Source organism: Panulirus ornatus, chromosome 58, assembly GCF_036320965.1.
Source record: "Panulirus ornatus isolate Po-2019 chromosome 58, ASM3632096v1, whole genome shotgun sequence".
In the NCBI taxonomy this organism is placed as follows: domain Eukaryota; kingdom Metazoa; phylum Arthropoda; class Malacostraca; order Decapoda; family Palinuridae; genus Panulirus; species Panulirus ornatus.
In genome coordinates this window covers 5,742,784-5,766,270 of record NC_092281.1, presented here as the reverse complement: position 1 = coordinate 5,766,270, position 23,487 = coordinate 5,742,784, and the positions used below count along the sequence as shown (strand labels likewise).

At 41.4% G+C, this 23,487-nt stretch overlaps 2 protein-coding genes across 2 annotated transcripts; one reads left to right on the top strand and one right to left on the bottom strand.

The window, feature by feature from the left end:
- Positions 1-4,309: 4,309 nt before the first annotated feature.
- LOC139766745 (cuticle protein AM1159-like) lies at positions 4,310-5,611 on the bottom strand. Its single transcript, XM_071695666.1, has 3 exons — positions 5,480-5,611; positions 4,790-4,995; positions 4,310-4,593 (listed from the first exon to the last, which is right to left on the bottom strand). The coding sequence occupies exons 1-3, from the start codon at positions 5,486-5,488 to the stop codon at positions 4,425-4,427; spliced, it is 384 nt and encodes a 127-aa protein (XP_071551767.1). The 5' UTR covers positions 5,489-5,611; the 3' UTR covers positions 4,310-4,424.
- Positions 5,612-14,478: 8,867 nt separating this feature from the next.
- Positions 14,479-23,233, top strand: LOC139766872 (uncharacterized). Its single transcript, XM_071695884.1, has 4 exons — positions 14,479-14,636; positions 17,326-17,476; positions 18,554-18,722; positions 21,138-23,233. Exons 1-4 carry the CDS (start codon positions 14,596-14,598, stop codon positions 22,733-22,735), a joined length of 1,959 nt encoding a protein of 652 aa, XP_071551985.1. The 5' UTR covers positions 14,479-14,595; the 3' UTR covers positions 22,736-23,233.
- The last annotated feature ends 254 nt before the right edge of the window (positions 23,234-23,487 follow it).

Below are 23,487 nucleotides of genomic sequence, written 5' to 3'. Positions count from 1 at the left end.
GAGGAAGTGAAGTGTTTTAGATATCTGGGAGTGGATCTGGCAGTGGATGGAACCATGGAAGCGGAAGTGGATCATAGGGTGGGGGAGGGGGCGAAAATTCTGGGAGCCTTGAAGAATGTGTGGAAGTCGAGAACATTATCTCGGAAAGCAAAAATGGGTATGTTTGAAGGAATAGTGGTTCCAACAATGTTGTATGGTTGCGGGACGTGGGCTATGGATAGAGTTGTGCGCAGGAGGATGAATGTGCTGGAAATGAGATGTTTGAGGACAATATGTGGTGTGAGGTGGTTTGATCGAGTAAGTAACGTAAGGGTAAGAGAGATGTGTGGAAATAAAATGAGCGTGGTTGAGAGAGCAGAAGAGGGTGTTTTGAAATGGTTCGGGCACATGGAGAGAATGAGTGAGGAAAGATTGACCAAGAGAATATATGTGTCGGAGGTGGAGGGAACGAGGAGAAGAGGGAGACCAAATTGGAGGTGGAAAGATGGAGTGAAAAAGATTTTGTGTGATCGGGGCCTGAACATGCAGGAGGGTGAAAGGAGGGCAAGGAATAGAGTGAATTGGAGCGATGTGGTATACCGGGGTTGACGTGTTGTCAGTGGATTGAATCAAGGCATGTGAAGCGTCTGGGGTAAACCATGGAAGGCTGTGTAGGTATGTATATTTGCGTGTGTGGACGTATGTATATACATGTGTATGGGGGTGGGTTGGGCCATTTCTTTCGTCTGTTTCCTTGCGCTACCTCGCAAACGCGGGAGACAGCGACAAAGAAAAAAAAAAAAAAAAAAAATATATATATATATATATATATATATATATATATATATATATATATATATATATATATATATATATATATATATATATATTATCCCTGGGGATAGGGGAGAAAGAATACTTCCCACGTATTCCCTGCGTGTCGTAGAAGGCGACTAAAAGGGAAGGGAGCGGGGGGCTGGAAATCCTCCCCTCTCAGTTTTTTTTTAATTTTCTAGGAGAGGGAACAGAGAAGGGGGCCAAGTGAGGATGTTCCCTCAAAGGTCCAGTCCTCTGTTCGTGGCGCTACCTTGCTAACGCGGGAAATGGCGAATTGTGTGGAAAAAAAAAAAAATATATATATATATATATATATATATATATATATATATATATATATATATATATATGTATATACAGTTTAGTAAGTATGCAACCCTCGGGCGCCTTTTATGAGCCTGCTCCAGCTTGGAGGCTGCCACTCGTGCAGGGATGGTAAGGTGGACTGCTACGTAGGGTGGGGTCACGTATGAATGTGAGAACATTTATTATAACGTTATACACTCAGCCGTAGTTGCTGGTCACCCAGTACTTGTCACACATGTACAATACAATACGATACAATACAACACAATACAATACAATACAACAATTCATTGATAACCCACTATCTTGCTTGGTGTTGGCTGCAGGGACTCGTGCTCAGTGAACAGGCAGAAGGAAAAAGTCTCGCCTCGTCTCCCCAGTACATGTAGACCCAGCGTTATGGAACAGTTACAGAATCCTCTGAATGATGATGGAAGGAGAGAGTAAGAGTAATCCGTGCAAATAATGCTCTCATGTTGAACTTAAGAATTTGTTCATTTCTAATCTTACCAAGTAGAGGATCAGTTCCAGAATAATTATAAAGTGGAGAACGTTCCTTCCTCCTCCAGTGAGAGCTAGATCTATGATCATCACTGTGTGCATCCTGTCCTTAATGCCAGAGGGAGACGGAAGTCACGACGCCAGGATACTGGTGGTGATCAAGGCACGGCAGAGAATCATGAGCTGCTGGTCGCCGTGTCTGGTGCTTATGATGATAGAGTTGCGGGTCTGAAATAACAGCAAGATCCAGCGGGAGACTGTGATCACCACCTGCCAGCTGGTGAGAATAACCAATGGGTTTCTTTATCCTTTCTTTTTTTTTCTTTTTTCTTTTTTAGAACTTCGACGCCGCCATGCTGACCTTAACACTTTCCAATCTCAGCGGGACGTGGTATGTTCTCCCTGCTCGGGAGTTACACGCGGCTCAGCTACTCACTCACAGGTCATTTCCGAATCAGCTCAGGCTTTGGCCACGGTGGTCAAGCCAGAGGACATCTACAAGTCAGCCTCGTGGGCCACTTAGAAAGCAACTATAGAGTCAGGTCAGGCGTCAGCCACGTGGGCCACTCAGAGAGCAGTCCCCAGTCAGGTGTCATGCAAGTGTGCCACTCAGAGAGCCTGAAGGATCTACAGTCACATGTCACAGTGCATCAGGTCATACTGGATCCTGGTAACAACACTTGGATGTCTGTGAACCAGGTCAGTATCGACTCACCGTCCGCCTGTGTGTGTCGTCTACTGTCGTAATAACCAATACCAACCCAAACTGGTTCTCGGTTGGTGGACATTATCCTCACTACTGTAGTGTAGGTAGATTCGATCCAGGGACGACTCAGCTGCCAGTTCAGGGAGTGTAACCCGTGATCATGAAGGAGTAAACACACGCCAAGTGATGGTGAATATTCATGATCATCATGCATTGTGTGTGAAGACTAGAAGCTTTAAGTTACCTGTAGCAGACATAATCCATTCATGTCTGACGGAGTAGACTGAGGAGCAGATGTGGGAACCCCACAGCTCAAAGTTAAAAGAAAAGTTACGTGTCATCCATACATACGTACATACATAAGGGTCAGACTATGAGTCTGTGTGACAGGAGCCGCCCAATGCCGTCTTGTGTGACGGGCCTCACCGAGAGACGTCAACAGATACACATTTCTTCTTTCTGTAACGAATTTGGATTAATGTCTGTGTTTACTCAATAGTTTGGTAGCGCACCCGTTTCTGTATCATGAGTACTGATGCTTGCGTGATTGCTGTGTCGTGGGAGAGAGTTTACACTCGTGTTGCTCCGTCTCTTAACCTTGTATACATGCCTTCCTTGACCTTATGTAAACACATACATAAACACAATTGATCTTACCTGAGGTAAGGTGTGTTTACGTGTATAGTTCTGTACTTACGTGAGCGTCTCCCTCAGTGATTGATGTCTATTAACATCTCGATTATAAAAGTACGCATAAAATGCCAATATAAACATATAAACAAAGAGTATTTTCTTTCTTCTGTGCCAGATATTGTTTGTTGTAACATCACTCCAAGAATTTTGTCTCACACAATCACAAGGGCCACCCTCCGGTAAAGTGAGTCAGTCAGCAAAATTCTGCATAACTTCCAGGAGAAACAGTTGCCAGTGAGGTGCGTGTGTTGTGTAATATGAGTCCACCAGTCTTAGTTGCAGAGTGTCTGGTTATGCTGTGTGTAAAGATGTCTTACAAGGAAAAGGTTGTCAACTCCTGATCCCACACGATGTCTTAATGTCATCACAAAGATGGTTGGGTCACGGGTGGGTGAAGCGATGGTTGATCTTTGTTTAGTGAGACGGAGGGAAGAGTAGCAGGCCGGCCAAGGTAGTTGTCATCTTAATGGTTGTTCATACATTCCACTCGCTCTGCCTCTCCTTGATCCGATGCTTCTGGATGGCTGTAAAGACTAAGAGTAATAGATACTCTATGAATCTACGTATTTAAGTGCTCGTGTGATCATTTCGGAAAAGTTGGTGTAGTACATCTTTACGACTTCGGTAATTCCACAGTTCTTTTTCATCATTGGAATTCAGATGCTTTTCCATGAACATTTTGCTTTCCGTTGAAGAAGTGTGATGAAAGTATTTTATCATTTCTAAATTCACTGAAGCTTGATATCCTGACCAAGAGTTACGAAAAAGAGAAGAAAATGACCAACCTTCCTAAATGACCTACCTTCATAAATGACCTGCCTTCCTAAATGACCTGCCTTCCTAAATGACCTGCCTTCCTAAGTGACCTACCTTCCTAAATGACCTGCCTTCCTAAGCACATCTTTTAATGATAATTTCTGACTCATGAGGAGAGTGAGGCAAAATGAGAATTGAAATGATTGCGTCGGTGGAAATGTAGTTTTCATGTTTATTCCAGTGAAGGTTAGACTGGAACGCTTCGTCGCCTTTAGATCTAAGAACCAGCAGTATTTTTGCATCAGCAAGTACGGGAGGGAAGACCAGAGTTTCTTGGTAGCAGTGTGACTGGTTGTAGTCATATGTTTTACACCTACAATATAAGGTTTGTGAGGGAGGTTAAGAGAGTGCAGCCAATATCATTGCATTGCAACTTTTACAGAACCACTATAGATCAGTTGTAAGAGACATTGAGCTATATATCAACACCTTTTCTTCGTCCTATAAATCTAGGAAAGGTAAACATAGATATTGTAGTATATTTAGATTTATTGGCAATAATCATTGATCAATTCAGACTCAAGTTCACTTGGTCTTGGGTCAACGGTGTCGTCGATCTCGTGGAGCAGGTCAGTCGGTCAGGAGTTTACTCGAACACAACGCCCTGGCTGCGCTGTGCCTCGGCCACACGGATCTGTTCCTGGGCGTGGGCAGGGAGTGGATGGGGTGTGGGGATCAGCGGGGACTCAGGCTGGAAACCGAACTCGTTGGCGACGAAGCGAACCTCTTGGAAGGTACCGTCAGGGGAGGGTAACCTGCCAGATGGATAAAAGGTAAACGAAATACTGCCTCAAGAGGCCAACTCACAGGGCAGCATAATATAGAGCAGTGAGAAAAATTGTGACACACGTATTTTGTGGATGCAATATACGCAAATGATACAGACATATTCCTCAGTATTAATACGGAAATTGTAAATCATTCAACAGGATATTCTGTGACAAACATTACCAGTAGGTTCCTTCAATGTTGCTCTGGCCCTCTGAGCCTGGGGTGCCAGACACCACCATGTAGATGCCGTTGTCGGCCTCAAGGGCGTAGTTGAAGTAGCCGTTGCCATCATCCTGACGCTCATCCCTGAGGACCTGTACTATAGGACGGACATCCTGGAGCTGGGGGGCGGCGACGGCGACGGCGGCCAGGCAGGCGAGGACCAACTGCAGAAGGAGTGATCAAATGGGATTGAAGGTGGAGTATCGATCTGTCCTGATGTACAACAGAGTATAAAACCTTGACCTACTCTCATACGATACAAATCATGTCTTTAACGATAGATAGAAAATGATTCGCAAACATTTTTTGAAGACGTGGACTAGATTAATGGTAATTTGATGGTTGTGATGATAGTTATGAACCATAACTAGAGGCCAGGGCACTGATGCCATTAGATATGGTAAGAGCGTGTTGGGGTTCTGGTACTTCGATAATGAAAGAAACACTAGCGATGATAACAACGTGATGGTGCACTGTCATCCATCTGTACTACTGCCGTCTCCAATGGTATAAGTGGTTGTTGTAGGGACAATGTTGGTAGCAAGATGATAATGATTAAAAAAAAAAACACTATTGACGACAACATTCGTCGGTCGAAGGAACCAGTAAGTGTGAGTAGCAGGAGAGGCCAGGTGTTGGTGTACTCACGAGCTTCATGTCTGCTGTGTGAGGATGAGTCGAAGACGATGTCAGGCTGGTTGGAGGCGACCCTTATATACCCGAGGCTACCCTAGCCTGGCCCACGGCACGGGGGCGGGGCCTCACGAAGGTTGAGGGTGAAGGTGAATGTTGTAACGTTATACAGTTATACAAGACATGTATAACACAATCTTGGAGTTGTGGACAGAAAAAAAAAAGAAAAATTATGTAAAACTGATATTCAGTAGTAATCATAATAATGAATTCATTACTAGATATCACCCAAAAACGTTCACAGTTTCTAAATACAAGAAAAGTCATGCGGCTTTGGGACAGTAAAGTGTACAGAAGGACGCAAATAAGTTGGTCTGTGTGTTTTCAGAATAAGGTCTTCGGTCGGAAGATATTGGTTACTATTGTCTAAGAAATGAATGAGTGAAGGTGTAAGTTTTGGTGTCCATAGTTTCATGCGTCTGAATGCTGAAGCAGAAAGATAGGATCGCTAAATGAGCCAAAGAAGTTAGTTAGATAGATAGGCAGACAGATAGACAATGAGATACGTATCACTTCAGTCACTGTTCTCGTCACTTGACTACATTCTGAAGTACTTGGGTTCCAAACGTAAAGTCTGATACTATATATATATATATATATATATATATATATATATATATATATATATATATATATATGCATTTGCATCTTATACGTAGCTTCAGGTTTGTTAATTCTTACGTCTTTCTGTTGAATGCATACTTCTGCTTTTCAGATTATACAATCCTGCGCTTTTCAAGCCAAACGTTCTCTTCACTTCAGTCCATAGATCTTTCTTCTGTACGTATAATTCCTACTGATTTAGTTCTGTGCTTCTGGCTGCCCTTTTTTGTGTTTTCGTGAGTGTAATGCTCAAAGGACATAGAGCTGTGCTTCATTGTGGATAAGTCTTTCTTACTGTATGGATATCCCATTACCTATGAGCTCTCAGTACAAATATTTGCGTTTCCACGTACCTGGGCCTTTGTTTTCATAACTATGATTCTATGCATTTAGATACACATGTATATGTTTCTGAGTACATAAGTCTTTGTCTTCAAGCTCTTAGAACGTTTCGTCATTTAGTTTATACAAAAATCTTGGTCAGTTTCGTGTTATAAGTTGTGTCAGGAAATCCTTAGTAACCAACGTGTCGTGCTCATCCCAGAAGGGGTATATTAGTTATTAGGATCCGTTGCGACTGGTGTGAGCGGCTCTGGTAGAACTACAGTTTTGGACTGTATAAGTCTGCGGGGCTTAAATGCTGGGTAACGTAAGCCTTGATTTCGGGATAGACTGACGTGTAGGATCTTGACTTTGGGTTAAACTGAACTTTAAAACCTTGAAACTTTGAGTTCTGGATGAATCAAACCTCAGTCCTTCATACCGGATTGAAATTGACATCTAGACCTTGAGTTCAGCGTAGACTGACCTGGAGGGAGTAGAACATTTTTCAGATACTTCAGATACTTTAACTCTTGGTGTTCAGATTGACTAGTAGGAAGATGCTTTAGCGTTATTCTTTGGGTTCCTTAACACAAATTTGTCACCTAATTATGGGATTCTGTCAGCAAAATTTTCACAGTTACCACATACAGCAATCCGAAGTCTATAATCTGTTGTTCCCTAAGCATATAAGACGAGTGGGACTCGTTAAAGGGCAGCGGTGGTCCCACAGAGGCTTGGGTTATAGAAAGCAGACTTTAGCCCGGTCTGCCGTGCCTCCCCTACGTTGCCGTCGAGGGTTAGAAGGAAAAGGGGACGGCGGCAGCGAAGGGGCCGAAAACCTGTTCCACCTTGGTCCTCTGGTTACCTTCTCGCGCCATTAATAAGACATTTTTCGTATACTTTTATCTCCTTTTTCTCACACTATGCCAGCTTGTACACCTATCATACACGAAAGAGCCAGTTGTTCCCACTTGTGTCTTGGTAGTGGAGAAGGTGAGGACATCACCAGATCGATTATCTAGTATGTGGTCACCTTGTAACTAGCTAGTCATAGTATCAATACTCACGTCCACCTCCTCCTTCCAGGGTTGTGTTGATGACAGACATCAAACATGAAGATTGTGATGATCAACACAAGATATATATCCAGTAAAGGTATTTAGTGCTTACAGAAGTGCCTTAAAAAATGTTCTTAGAGATTTCTATAGTTTCATTTTGTTTCAGCGATACACACATAGTTTTCAAAACCTGTACGAGCATCATGTAGGAACATAAGTGGAAGGCGTTTGTCGGATGTTGGTGTCTAACCACAAAGAAAATCAGCAGCATACCTGATCCTTTAGAATTTGTTCTGCACGATATTTTTTGTTTTGTTTCAAATCATATGTTGCATGATGAAGAAACTCGATGGAAAACTAGACTCCAGAAGCATCAAGGTTTCGACTGTATCTCAAGCCAAAATTAAGGATACATAGGTGCCAAGGGAAATGATGCGCCGAATACTATAAGGAATGGATAAAAACATATTTGCCTTGGTAGACCTCGCGTTCATATGCTAGGATCTTTGAAAATTAATATCATAAACTTTAACTCTGATAGCTGACAAATATTAGAATTTTTGGTGTTTGCTTTCATGGTTAGCATTGCGCTTGATAATACTTTAATCGACTTTTTTTTATATCTATATATCTATTTATCCATCTTCAGCACTCCATTCCCAGTTCCACTTGGTGGCACGAGACAATTCAGTCCCTTAGTATCATTTTCATATCCCTGTAACCCACTACAACCCACACTATCAGTACTAAAGTGAATTATGTCCTACACTCTTGTACAGGGAAAAAATAATCTTTGTACGAAGGTGATTCACCAGGTAAGACCAGCGTCTCCAATCCTACAATCCTCACACAGGAATTGTTTCCATCACACACCACCTTCACTTACCATGAGTCAAGCATCCTCTCCTCAGATATCCCAGGCCATTCACAGTTGGTTGTTCATGTGCGTCTCTTCCATCACTTCCGCGGTCGACCTTCCAGTCCGCCACCTTCGTGTTGCCATCATCTTCACCCACCGCTCCTCCACCATGATAAGCTCTACGTGACTAAGTCTTTATAATAAAAGAAAACCAACCTCATCTGTGAGCCTTTCCAATGATTTCTTCAAGTCACATATCGTTCTCACGTTTTTTGTTCGGTTTTTTATTCCAACTCAGAATAATATTCTAACTCAAACTATAATTTTTCATCGTGTAGATCACTGTGGAATTTACATTTCGTTTGATATACTTTTTTCTCTCGTGATGCAATGAATGATTAATATATATTATCTCTGACATAAAAATTTTGTGAAGATTGAGAATTATACGTTAAAATTTGACGAGAAAAATGAGCATTCTAAATACAAGTCTCTGTGTGGACCAGATCGGCTCACGCATTGCCTGGAGATTTCAATGAATTCGTAAATAGTAATCCAACCGCAGCAAGCGGGTGTGTCACAACTGGTGTGCCTGCACCTCTTTCTTGTCTCTTGGTAAACACAAGAAATGAATTAGCTTGCACGTCACATGGGCTAACCCCCGACACGAGGAGCTACAGTAACGTCTCGATAACTGGACTTGTAGTAGACACAGGCCGAGGTAACTGTTATAACTGGAAGCCAGCAAGACGATACGTAGAGACACTGTTATAACTAGACTTCAACAGGACAAGGTATAAACTGGCTTCTGTAATGGTACTCCAAGAGGACGAAAAATGATCTGATTGCTATAAATGAAGTCCAACGGAACGAGAATAAAGTGACTTATAACTGGAATAATATAACTGGATATGGTATACACGATCAGTCAACCAGTTTATTCTCTCAGGTAAACCACAGGTTGCAGCGGGGTATATATGTTAGGGTAAAAGTACATTCCGTGTTGCAAGTTAAGACCAGTCAGGCAGGTACACCTTACACAGATTCATGTCCACAGTGTTACCGTCGTCTGTGTGAGCGACGGACCATACCAGAATACACTACAGATCATCGCATCGCACGGGTGTGAACAACCTCCCTCAGTAAATGTATATGAAAAAATATTCTTTAGCAGATATTCAGCCTCATATTGGTCACAGACTCATCGTAAAGATTCACACCTGAGTCGCTTTCTTATCACTTGATTTTCTTGTTCCCTTTAGAGAGTGAAACACAAGCCGGCTGATGATGGCAAAGTTTTGGCGTGAAAACAGGTTACCTGGACAGCCACGCTCGCCACCTGGTCACCTTGGAAGAGTAGCCAGACCTTCACCTGCCAGCGAAAGGCCAGAGGAAGGAGGGAAGCTGGTCAGAGGGAGGATTTGGAGGAAGGGGAGGGGGGGAGGGAAGCCTTATATAGGGAGTAGAGGTGGGAAGGGGGAAGGGTTATGATAGGAATATTATATGGGAAGGAGCAAGAGTTATATACGAAGAGATGAGAAGGAAGGAGAAAAGTGGGACTAGAACATAAATGATGACAAAAATTTGGGATAACAGAGAGAGAGAGAGAGAGAGAGAGAGAGAGAGAGAGAGAGAGAGAGAGAGAGAGAGTAAGAAGAAAAAGAGAGATGGTTGAAGAGAAGGTTAGGGAAGCAGACGAAACAAAAGATATAGAGAGACAAAGTTAGTGAGAAAAACAGAGACTGCGGAGGAGGAAGGACAAAGGAACAGAGAAAGAAAGAGAGGCAGTACATGAAGGACGCGGGTAACGGAGAAGATCGTATAGAAAGTAAAAGTGAGCCTGATACTTTCCAATGAGCGACACTGGCTGTGCAACACGCTGAGCCATTGTCCCACAGGATCCCGCACCAAAACATTGGTCAGCTTCTAAATCTTGTTTTTCTTTAGTGTACAGTTCTTATCACAGGCTCGAGATCGAGTGAATCACGTGGATGAAAGGAGACACACAAGATGTTGTGGATAACAGTGATATTATGCCACAGGAACATCTCTCTTGGTGCGCATGATAGATGCCCTCGGATAAGTCAGTTCACAGTCGTTTTTTCGACATTCAGTTTGGAGGACAGGCTTAGCACATCTCCATGCTCTCTAGTATCCTTCAACGAGTGTTCCAGGATATGTCTGGTTTAGCTGAACTAACGTACAGAGAAAATTAAAGACCATTGGCCAACATTTGAAGTCGTGCAGTTCCTGAAGACACGATGGATCATTTGCTTCATTTTCCACACAGTTTTACCGTTGGGACACTACATCATATGTTCCTAGGATCAGGGGAGACAAAAAATACTTCCCAAGGATCGCCCTCGTGTCATGAAAGGCTACTAAGAGGGGCGACAGGGGAGGAGGGACTAGAAATCCTCCCCTCCTGAATCACTTCTTTCCAAAATGATATGGGAAAGGAGCCAAGCGAGGATTTTTCCTCAAGAGTTCAGTCGTCTGTTCCTGAAGCTGTTTCGCCGAGGCAGGGAATAGCGAACAGGTATAACAAAAAATAATGCAGACTATATAGAGCACGTAAGGACGCAGCAGCAGCAGCAAAGAGTGAGTGTGTAGGGTAGGGAGAGTGGCGGGTTCAACACCCTAGGCCTGGATATCAACAAGTAACAGGTACCATCACTTCCCTCTTCAGACGCGGGTCACCGTCGCGACGTTCTGCCGCGTCAGCCGACTGTCCAAACATCCGAACCTGACCTTAGACAGCCTGACGGTGAGCCATATGCTCTCCCCCTTCCCTCCACACCTGCTACGTTTCAGTCATCATATGATTCTGTGATGACAGTGATGACTTCTGTAGAGAGGTTATTGAAGCATATCATCATATATCAATGTGTTCTTTCACTGTTACACGATTTCCTCAAGCTTCTTTAACAGGTATGATGACTTGTGTCAACTCAGTTTCGTTCTACGGTTTAATAGCAAGAAATACCAATATTCCCGCGTAACCAACTTTAATTTTCAGATGAAATGTGTTAATGTACTTTGTAGATTACACTAACTCAGTGACATTCAGCCTCATCTCCTCATGTGCCACCTCTTCCCTCCACATGATGTCCGTTCCCTCCACATTCGTCTTCTTTCTTCCCTCCACATTCGTTCTAATCCCTCCACATGCTGTCCTCTCACTCCACAAGCATATTCCTCCTTCCGCATGCACGAGTAAGCGGCATTTCCGTCTTTGTCATTTGGGCGAGGTTGGCTCGTGTAAGTGAATAATCATTTGAAGGTTTGCTAATGGGTGAAGAAGTTGCTTGTGCAATATGCAAATTGATAAGCAGGTAAGAACTTCCATATATTGCATCAGAAATTTCATCTGTCCACCGCGAGCAACGGAGGAAGAACAGAAGGATAAGAGATATCAATATTTACCCGAACTTTACTGTATGTTTCGAGGAGTTTCACCAAAAAGCTTCTTTTTGGTATTGATCATATTACTGCTGTGGGGTGACTCCAGGTAACAGCGTGGCTGGAGGAGGCACGGGGAGGTTCCAAAGTTAGGAAAGGTCATGACTCCTGCTCTCCCTGAGCTCATAGAAATTGGAGGAAAACCATCACAACTGTGGTTTGCTCTTCTGCTGAGATTCATGATGGTTCTCTGCCAGAGGGACCATGATCTGCTGCCGTGACCAATTCTCTGGTGGAGATGGAATAGTTCCAACGCCCAAGTCAGTCAGTCAACAGTGCTGCTGGTAGGGTTGGTAGTAGTTGTCGCCGGCCACCAGAAGACGGCTGAGGAAGACGAAGAGAATCCAGCCGCCTCTCCATGCCAAGGTGACGGTAGAAGAGGAGGAGGAAACTTCCGCCTTGTCCCACAACCAGGAGACGGTGGAGGACATAGAAGGGAGTCCATCGTCCACTGGCAGGAGGGTGAGGAGGAGGGGACAAACTTACCTTGAAACACCGACAACGGGAGCCTTTACGGAGAACCTTGAACACGATGGACTGCTGACGAGTTGCTTGATGTGTGTCCATATTGAGTGAAGATGATGCACGCAAGTGGCACCGATATCGTATATACAGATGGCGGTGTAAGAAGCAAAGCGACTGGATGACTGGTGGACGGGTTCTCGACAGATCTCCCAACCTACACAGTGATGGGAGTAACAGGTTGGGCCAGGGTCTACTTTCTTTAGTCCCTTCCCGTTTATGGGCCTGCTGCTTCCTCATCGGATATCACTTATCCTTTCTACCGAGTAGAAGAGAGCTATCCACTTTTGAAATTCTGGCCTAACTAATACAAAAGAAATCATAGTTCTCCAACGAGACCTATGAATCAACTTATGTTGGACATTATGATGTATTAAATGTATTTTCAACATTTTGACAACATGACACTATGTGGCCAGTTAAGTCAAGCCTCCAGACTCATACCATATTACACGAACGAATCATGTGGGATCCATGGGTCAGTCTACTCAAAATCTTGGAAACCGATAGCCCAGAGCCAGGAAAATCTACTGATAGAATTAATTCCTATCCCAGGATATTCACGTGACGACCCTATAGCCATTTCGATTGTAAATATGTAAAGCATTTCATTGGAAACCTTAAGAATCAGATTCCTCCACACAAGTTCCAGTTACCATACACAGAACACCAAAGATGCTCCAAAATCTCTTCTTCTCTGACTCTATCTGCTCTGGCTGTTCCCCTGATCGAGTAGGTCATTTCAGGAACCTGGTGGTAGTCAAAGCTCATGTTTCACGTCCTTGCACAAACATAAATCAATATAGTTTGATACATAAAACGGCTGATAGCTAAAATCAAAGAATTTTGTTCGGTGGAACAATTTTTTTTTTTTCATGCAGAGAAAGAAACTATGATAAACATAAGTCAATGTTTCAGGAAGGTGTTGAAACGGGCAGGATCGCAAAACTGATCATTAAGCAGACGTACGTACGTTTATATCTCCTCTGGAGAAACTGAAGAACATCAAATGATCGTAAACTTATCATAGATTATCGTATAGTTTATTGTATACTGTATAGGTCAAGGGGACGGGCCATTTATCCAGCTGCATAATGATTGACTGTGCCTATTAATCCCATCTGGGGCCTTTGCAATTGACAAGACTCATCAACAGATCACCTACATCATCTTCAAGTCACTTTCCTAAACGCTCGTTACTAGCTTGTGGAGATGGATTTGGTGGCACTGGAAGTCATTTGGTGACGTAATCAGCTTACAGTTCAAGTAAATGTAAACAAAGTTCCTTTCTTCGTGTCTCCTAAATCAGATTTTAAAGAAATGTTCTTCAAGTAATACTATAAATCTTAGCAGTTGTATATTTTCCAGGTTATAATAGTTTCACAGAAGTAATGAATGGTTCCCCAACTTCAGTTTTCCTTTATTTCCGGTGAAGAGGTAATACAATTCTTAACAACATTATATAACATACTAAATGCTTAAGTTAGCTACGGCAGATGAACTTGTTGTGTGGAACAACATGGGGAAAGTTTGACTCTGAACATTTAGTACAGGAAGATGTACGATGACGACGACTCTCGAACTTTGCTCGTCCGAAACGCTACATTCATTATCCAGTTTGAATTATTACATTATACGTCTTTATAACTGTATTCAAAGGAATGAGACATTGCAGTTGTGGTTATGTTGTATCTCATTGGATATTATCATTCTTTCCTAATTTTGACAACTAATAAGGGTAACAAAAATTACGTTGTTACGGATTCATTGTTATGGGACGAGGATGACGTCACGGGACTTCGAACAGTATTACCGGAATAAAACTGAGATTCGAAGTCTTTCTGGACGTGCTTCGTTCAATGTATATTTACCATTATGCTACAAGTGATTGCATTAAACTTACATTAGACTTTAAAATGGCTTCAAGTTATGATAAGTGAGTAAGGTTTTAGAAACACCATAGAAATTGTCACTACAGTAGAATCATGTAAAAAGAAAAGAGAAGTAAATATGCTTGAACGGCCGACTCCCAGGGTGAGCACTGAGCTTCATCTGGATCTTTGAAGCGTTAGATGAACGGCTTCATTCAGAACCAGAGCTAAAGCGAAGTTGATGAAGTAGCCTTCTTTACCCCACGGTCACAGACCGGAGTCAGGTAGCTCAGTTGGTGGACATTTATTTCGATGGCTGTCCAGCGTGTTTGTCGCACAATTTGAAACTGAAGAATTATTCTACGTAGAGACATGGGATATTTTACTTCGGTTTCGTCCCTGACAGTGTTGTGGTAAGTAGTTATTTGGACGCCATTTGTAGAGGTGGATATTTCATATTTTTCGTGTGACAATCTTGTTTATTTTCGGTCTTTCTGCCATGTTGTACAGTGATTATCGATATGGATCGTTTTTGTTTTTTTTTTTTAAACCACCATAACCACCTTTGGAGGATAATTTTGTTTGTTTCATGACTGTTTTGAAATAGAATGATCTGTTACGGGAAAACTGTTCACATTGTAACGTTGATTTCAATTTACCGGTAGCATTAAAGTTGTTGGAAAGGTCTAAAAGCTGAAAAATTTCTTGGGTGTAAGTTGAAAGTTGCTGAAGTGTTAGAGAACCGACGTCCGCACTTAACTTCAATATTCTCTGATTTTCTTTCAAATTTGAGTACGTGGATGAGGTAAAATAAGCTCTGTGCGGGATCCTCCGGATTTAGGGTTTACTTAAGCTGGTTTGGTCCAATGCTTTTTCTACATTCCAATGTGGACCCTTCCTCCAACGCCCGGGCGACACGTACGTCCGTTTCTAATCAAAAATTCAATAAAGCAAACTGGAAACTTTTTTCAAATTTGATCGTGAACACCACATTACAAGTAAAGCAAATAAAAACGTTATAAAAGTTTACGAATTCTGACTCGTTATAGAATGCGTCATTTTCTTTAATATGGTGGATCTTTAGTCTTGATAATTTTGCCATCTTTTTAGGTAGTAAGAATAAAACTTGTTTATGATGGTAAGACACCATACTCTTGCCTGAACTCGAGTGAATCGTGAACACATTCTTGAATGGTTGGACAGTTAGCATGTATCGATGCTCGTTACGTTTTCAAACGTCAAACTCCAATGCTTGCGGTCGATGTAATTTTTTTAGGGTTTATCGGCTGTAATGCCTGTTTATTCTTCGAGCGTTAAATGGGAATGCAGTAGTGTGCGACAGAGGAGCCAGTCGTTAAACTGTTCAATATTTTCCTGATATTTCTCGTTATAGAAGTTGTTACGGTAGACTGGCATACCTAGTTCCTTTGCCCTCGCCTACGTAGGGAACAGCGTCTAATTCATAAATCGATTAGAAGATGGATCATATTTGGTTAGTATGCGCATGGATTTAAAAATCCACATGGAAGAATCGGCTGGCCAGTCATTGCTACCTTTTGAGTACACTAGATCTGGACAACCTCTCGTAAATATTTGCTCTAATATACGCTTCACTTGGCGGGAATACGAATAAATGTTCAACTGTTGAAGCAAGACAGCTTTCAGATTTCTCTCTTTGCGAGCAGATTCAATAATGGTGTTGCTGGTGATTACTTAGAATTGTCCGAATTTGAGAATTTATTTTCCATTGAATTTCATCTGATTTTTGCAAATTTGTTCTTCCAAAGCTAACGCCTTGTCTAAATTAAAAGGTTTGCAAGCATAAAAGGCGGTGCATCGGCAAAACCTTATTTTTACATGTTGCAGAACCCTGTTAGTGTCTACCAACACTCTTCTTTACGGGATAATAAATAATGGTGGCAGCGGAGAGGATCTATAACCTATGTAGTTTTCAAACTTGGAAATTTATTTTGTCCATTGGTGAAGTTGGTCCTGTGCTTACTGATGCTCATATATCTGTTGCAGATGATTAATGTAAACTAAAGTTTATTACGTTGTGCACAGTATACCTGTCTGCATTCTGCTCGGGAACAAAAAAAATCTTGGTTTAGTAATACTATCACGACCTTACATAAATACTAAATGTTAGATTGCAAAATGTGATCAAGGATCGAGACTGTATGACACTGACTGTATGGTACGTTTCCGTGATTGAAACCTTGAGAAATCCTTTCACACGTTGACCGGCGACACATTTCCGGTATAGTTTTTCAGTCTTGCTACTTGAACCCTAGATTGTACGTTTTCGGCTACCATGAACTTTTCTTTGAATGTACTTATGAATATGTGGATATCAAGCTTTATTCAAAATTCTCTTAACATGGTTTTGTATGCAATCTAATAGTTTATCAGCAAGATTATAAAGTTATAAACTTTACAGCATAATTGTATGGCCCACGTGTATAGCGAGTGTTTAGTCTTGGAGTTATCTTGAACACCTGAAGATGTTAGTATTTTCGGTTCTTGGATGTAGCTTACGTTGACGACCTCAATGACCCTGGCAGTTGATAAGCATAAAGCCCAAACGATAAACCAACCGTATTGTTGCAAGAGATCACATTGGTGCGCGTGATATAGTATTTGCTGATAACCTCGAGGAAAATGGAGACATGTTCCCAATTGCATTTTCGTGTAATGATCACATCGTCAGGGGAGATACAAGAATGAGATAGAAGGCTTTGAAGTCTGTCCAATGAAGAAACGTAACTAAGGAGCCATTAGTAAACAAGCGTTAGTCTTTGATAGTGATATAGTATTCCATTTGTTAGTGCAATATACCTTTATTTGGATGCTAAATCTTTTCATTCTTACGCTTTGAAGACTTTATTGTCGTACTTTAAGATGTTATGCTTGTTTATATACTGCTATAAAAGTCATAAGTAATCTACAACATCTGTAGATAACTGACAAATTGGCAACTATATATTTGGCTCCTCCATACTGTCACGGTAGCATGAGTAACGTGTCAATGTATTGCCAGCGTTTACTTTGTAATTGCTTGGACGTCACTCTTATAACTATCTTTTACGGTTACTATAACAGGTTGATGCTAGCAGCAGGTGTAGGCGTAGTGAGCCTGCCTGCCGTGAAGCCGTACAGTGGGCCTGGCGACGACTGCCGGTGTGTTCCCTACAACCACTTCTGCAGCCTGGAGGTCCTACCCCTCACAGTCGTCGGCGCCTATTCCTTCGCCGTCAGTATGAGAGATTGTCCTCAGGGGAGTTGTAGTTTCGTAAGAGCCAAGGAACAGAGTACGGATAAAGTTGTTTTGATAAGGTGGGATGTGTTGTTCCTCGTAAAAAGTTATTGGGTTTAAAATGAAGTAGAGAAATGTAAATTCCTGAAAGGCTCAGAAGGGAGTGGATATACACGACGTGGGTATTGTTCCAAGTCTTATTTCTAGCCTTCTTGCTATAATCTTGTTTCTAGATAAACGAGTGCCGCTCTTCGGGAGTGGTGGTACTTTTTGTCCTCTAGAATTAACTAATGCTGCCTTTAAATACTGGCAAGAACGCTGTTGCTTCCCTAAGCATAGTAATACTTCAGAAAGAAGGTAGGGGTGGGGTATGAACACTGCTGCTAGGGGAATATTTTCTGGTTCTCATAGAATGACTGAGGCTCTGCGGGAAGTGAGGAAGCATTATTGGTGCTAATGTGATGAAGCTGATTATGGTGCGTGGAATGATTGAGGATCCTGGTGGTTTAGTGATGAGAAATAAATATTTGGGGAGGATAGAGAATGGTATGAACTAGTATGGGAGTAAATAGGGAAGGTTGGAGTTTGAAGGCGAGTATGGGGGAACGTTCAGATCAGTTTGAGCACGAGAGAAGTGTCTGTACACTCGGGAGTTGAGAGGGAATTCTTGCAGGACTGAGGAGGGTAAACGGGGAGGGTTTGAGCTGGCGTTGGGTAGGCATGGGTTTGTTTGAGGATGTGGGGAGGTTCTCGATTCACTTTAGAAAGTGAAATATGGATCATAATCATTAAAGGTAGAAAACTAGGTGAATGGGAGTGTTAGTTGGTCCCACATGTTGGACAGTGGGTAGTGTTCTGGGTAAGAGGGAAGAGCAGCATTTTCTAAATCTCCCGACGTAGGAAATGTACTTAAACAAATGAAATATTCTGCATTTTGTTCTGTATTCAAATTTCTTGTTGGTACTTGCTCATTTTTACATCTTATTACTGTATATGTTGGATACACTGAAATTGTTTCATCACACAAAGTTAGTTATGTAAAGAAAACTTTTTACTGAAAATCTACTATTTCAGCCGTACATATGTCCTTTGAGAAGCCGTCTTTGCTGCCTAGAGGAGACTCCTCCTGAGATAAACCAGATACAATACGAGGAACCACTGATCTTGGCGAATACAGACAGCCTTTTCTTTAAGGATCCTGCGTCACAATTCCACCGTGCTCGACAACTGCTTTATAATTCAGGTATGTAATTACTCGTTTGTAATATGCGAGGAGGGAGCTTTACTTTCCGTGAGACCTCAACTCTTTAACATTCACTATAGTAATGCTTCTTGGATTGGCTTATGTATGGTGTCTGCATTAATCATGTCCTATGCTGTCATTCTATCCGCTTGACACTTGTCTCCATTTCTCTCTCCTGCGGCTTCACTTTGGTCCAAAGTGGCTTCTTCCCTTCTCTACCATTTTCAGTTGCCTTTCAAGGTCTTCCATCTGTCTGTGACTCTACTTTGTTTTGCTTCTCTCTGATATTAAGCATGACAGCGTCGGCAAAATCCCAGGATGCTTCGTTCTCAACCCCACCGAGGTCTTGGCAGGTTTTTTGTGGTGATCTCGTCAGAAATCTTGTATTTCAGCAGTACTGCTGTTTTCTCGGTAACGAGACGTGATTTCAAAAGTTCATTTTACTATACTCTTAACCGACGTAAGATAATGTGATAAAACTAGTATCTGCTCCCCAGTCGTTCATCCACACTTGATGTGCAGTCAGTCGCGATGGATTGTTGAGTCATAACTGTTGTCTTCATTCTGTACATTAAGTGGGTCAAATCTGTAACTTCACAGCCTCGTTATCTTGGTGTTAGAATGTATTTGTTGTACAGCCTCTTCAATGTTGTGCCCGTCAGTAGGTATTTTCATGGCTTAAACTACTGTCTAACTTCGTGTCTTACTGTAAACCGGATCTTGACATGAAACTGTTCATATTTACTTCGTGTAATATTTTGCATCAATTTTTCCTCCATTGACAAACAAGATCTGCATGAAATGTCATTTGTTGTTCTTGTAGTATTTTTGCTTATTGAATCCTTCCTAAATCATTATTCTCAAAGTACAAATTTCAAAGGTTTCTTGTATACTATTTCTGCGATACACTGCTACATTCCTTGTAATATTTTTTCTTCATATGGATTTATTTATCTGTGAGCAGCAGTCTCTTGGATGTTCAGGGTGCGTTGATATGAATCCGGCATCCTTTGCAGATTCTTTGATCAGAGAATTACTTGAGTTTATGGATAATACTTTTAAGAAAGAAGGGCAAGTAGAATGAATGTCAGACCCCAAGACCAGCTGGAAAGATCCAAATATTAAGTGTACTGTATACACACGATGCTACAACTACAGATCTGCTCCGGCTAGTCTTGCTGGGCTCGTATGATTTAACCAATATAACCGATTGATAACAAATCCCATTTGTATTTGATGTAGTGTCTGTGGCTTCCTGGGTGGAGGAAGGATGTGTGCAAATGTAACCATTTTGTTTCGTATTGAAGCACCTCTGATTTACTTTGTGATCAAAGGAAGAACAAAATCGTACTTCCTTGGTATAGTTTCGTAGCTGAATGCATGGGAGACATGACAACTGGTGAAAAGTACAAATTGCTATTCACACGTTGTTGAGGTAGAAACTGTGAAACTTAAAACTAGTAGACAAAATGCTTGACAAGAACGTGAAGAAACAACTTGGTTAGAAAATATCGATAAACCAACACAAACTTGTGGCAATGGGATCTAATACTTTATAATAATGACTGCAGTAAAGCAAATAGAATCATTGTTTCTAGTGTATATCGTAAATTGCAATGTCTTGCTGGAGAGACCAGTGTTGTGGGGTCGGGATATAGACAGTTTAAAGCCAATGCCAGTTGGAAGTTTGATTTACTGTAGCATATGAGACGTGGATGCCTGAAAAATTCCTGTCAAGGAAGTTTACCAGTGACTGGAGATGAAAATGTCGGAAAACGTAAATGCACGGATCTGTGTACACATTTAAGCCAACAGTTTGTGGTAAAAGGAATGAACAAGTGAGCAACTAGGCTGAAATATATCTACTAGATTGTGATGTACAGGATCAATAGTACTGAACTTTGTAAATAACAAAGGTGGGAAATTGATGTCAAAGATTAATGAAAACTTTATATAGGAAAGATTAATGAATTCACGGTGAACCAAAAGTGTCTATGAAAGAAAACGTTGCTTATGAATTTGAGTCTATGGCAATTTCGTCTAGAACTTTTTTTTCACATGGCTGTAAAAAATCGAATCTTAACATATCATTCAGAGTAGATGTGATCACTGGCTACCAAACTGTTTTTCATTGGGTAAATGTATCGTAACCATTGCTCATTGATATCATGTCTCCATTGTCGTGCTTTTAAAAGTTCTTGATATTAAAACTGATGAAGCCGCGTCCGGCATGGAACTTTCAAACCAATGAAAATTACGGTCTGCACGGGAGGGGGTAGATAACATGGAGATAGCGAACGTCTATCCCCAAAAATTCTTCCAGAAAAAAATCAAATGTCCAAAATTTTATGTAACGAGTTTGTAAATAATTAACAGATTAATGTATGATGTAATGCTGCATATCCTTCCTTACAGACGTTCAGGTGACGCATGATAAACCAGAAACGACAGCAAACGAGGAAATCCAGCTTGAAGACACGTACAGACATAAAGCAGGAAACATGGCGGAAGACGTAAAGCTTTCGGATGTTCAAGAAGTCGAGGGACAGTTCCTGGACACCATAGTGAACCAAGAGAATGTTCATGAGGAAAAACAAATTTCTGAAAAGTATATTAACTATGGATTGGGTGATTCGGTGATCTTGGAAGACGGTGCTTCCCATACTGCTACAGAGACTCTGGAAACATCCTTAGGTTTCTCTGAGGGGGATAAAGTGTATCGTACAACTTTAATGCAAGAGTCGTCCCACATGACAGAGAGAGACATGGCTCTTATACAAGATGATACCCAGGCAGTCATGGTAGTACATGGTACATCCCATATTACTGACGCTTTGCGAACCTCTACTGAAGATGACTCTGCAGTTCATGATTCGTTAATGAAGGAAAAGGACAAAGAGACGACAGAGGGAACTGACGTAGATGATTCTGGCATCACCCACGCATTTAGTGAGGGAGGTACTAGTTCCCAGGTGGCCACGATACATGATGCATCTACCTTAATGACGACAGTTGATCCAGTTGACGCAATGCAATCATTTCATAACGAAACGCCGGAACGCACCAATGGATCAGAACCATCGCCCACGGTTACGCGCGATGATAGCCTCCTGTACGTGTTCGCCACACCGGAAACTTCTCTGCAAAATGACAGTTTCAGCAGACCAGTGGTGTCATCCCCGGGAGGTTCAGACGTCACTATGAATACAGATAATGATACGAAAAATGTTGGTTCTCTGACGATTGATAGTGATATAAAAGAGTTACACAGCGGGCAAAGTTTTCCTGAGTTTCATAACTTTACTTCTTCAAGCTCTCGCACAACGCAAATGCCACCAAAGGTAAATGGAAGTAAAACTACAACCCAGGTCGTATATGATTATACAGTAACACCAAACCCATCTGTAACTAACAAAGTTGACTATGCAAAAATTGTAGAACTTGCAGAAGCCATAATAAGCCAGAACCATAAGACATTGTCGGATCTTCAGTATTCTGGATCAACAACACAACCTGGGCAGTCTACAACGGTCATTCATTATGTGGCTAATGTGAATGAAAAAGCTGTAGAAGAATATTCAGACTTGCATAAGCAGCTAAGTATACAAGGTTTGGACGGTGTTTACAGTGAAGCTATCTCCACGGTATCGCAGGAAGTGAAAAACTTTCATCACGAAAACTCGCGTGACCCCACACATGAACACGAACAAGAAGTTTTGTTCACCCAGCTCGATCATGGTAATAACTGTTCACGCAATCAGTGCGGCAACAACACACTTGTAGCTCAGGAACCGGATCTCGTAAATCAGTCTTCTGTGTCAGTTAACCCTTCATCTGCTTCACATACGGATCGTCCAGAAACCCTTTCATATCTTGAGAATTATAGTAATGAATTTTTTGAGACCTCGCTGGTATTCGAGCCTCCAACGACTGCAAATCTGATTATTGGGTCAGATACTACTATACCTTCCTCTACTGATGAACCTGCTTTATGGTACTGGTTCTTTGCATAACTTGGTACACCATACTACATGTAACAAAAGAAATGTTAGGGATCATCCTTTCCGTGTAATGAGTGGAAAGTGGAGGCTTAAACGACCCTTTAAATCCATGTTTAAACTGAAGCATTTATACATTTGTCATTCATTAATGTTACTTGACCAGTTGAAGTAACTTCATGCTAGTTCTTCAGAACATTGTCTCTGTATTGAACATATTCTGTATTATAGTTAACATTTTGTGTGATCTTTTTACGCCACAGAATTTTGATTCTGAATCATTTTAATTTGGAGTATATTGACATTGTGACCACCTTAGGTTGCTAGGAAATGGATAATGCAAAATTGCTTAACTTGTCCAAGATGGTACAACTGTCCATATTTATATAGTGTATTTGTAATTTTTTATCGGTGACTTTCAGATAAGTATCAGTGAGTACCTGATTTGATCTCGAACTTGCCAAGATGTAAGCATTGCTCGAGGAAGTTTTCGAAATAAATTTTGAGAATCTTGAGCTACTTTTATAACATTATCTTAAAGCAAGATTGAAAATGAAATCTCACAAGAACGACAAAATTAGTCTTGGTAAGCATACCACAGTATGACCTAGATAAAATTCTACCATTTGGATGGTATATTTATGATCCTGTTCCTCTCCACAAGGTTTACCTAGTTATGGTGTATGTGAACCATTCAAAGTTTATATTCAAGACTTTTAACATGTAAGTAGTTTTAATCGACGGTGTTTTATGAGACTGATTCCATG

Bases quoted from the DNA above. Each gene is read 5' to 3' on its own strand.
- LOC139766745 (XM_071695666.1), bottom strand. The intron at 4,594-4,789 runs GTAATGTTTGTC...TCCATCTGGCAG, and splicing joins AACATTGAAGGAACCTACTG to GTTACCCTCCCCTGACGGTA.
- LOC139766872 (XM_071695884.1), top strand. From the start codon at position 14,596: ATGGGATATTTTACTTCGGTTTCGTCCCTGACAGTGTTGTG. The intron at 14,637-17,325 runs GTAAGTAGTTAT...TTACTATAACAG, and splicing joins TCGTCCCTGACAGTGTTGTG to GTTGATGCTAGCAGCAGGTG. The intron at 17,477-18,553 runs GTCAGTATGAGA...CTACTATTTCAG, and splicing joins TCGGCGCCTATTCCTTCGCC to CCGTACATATGTCCTTTGAG.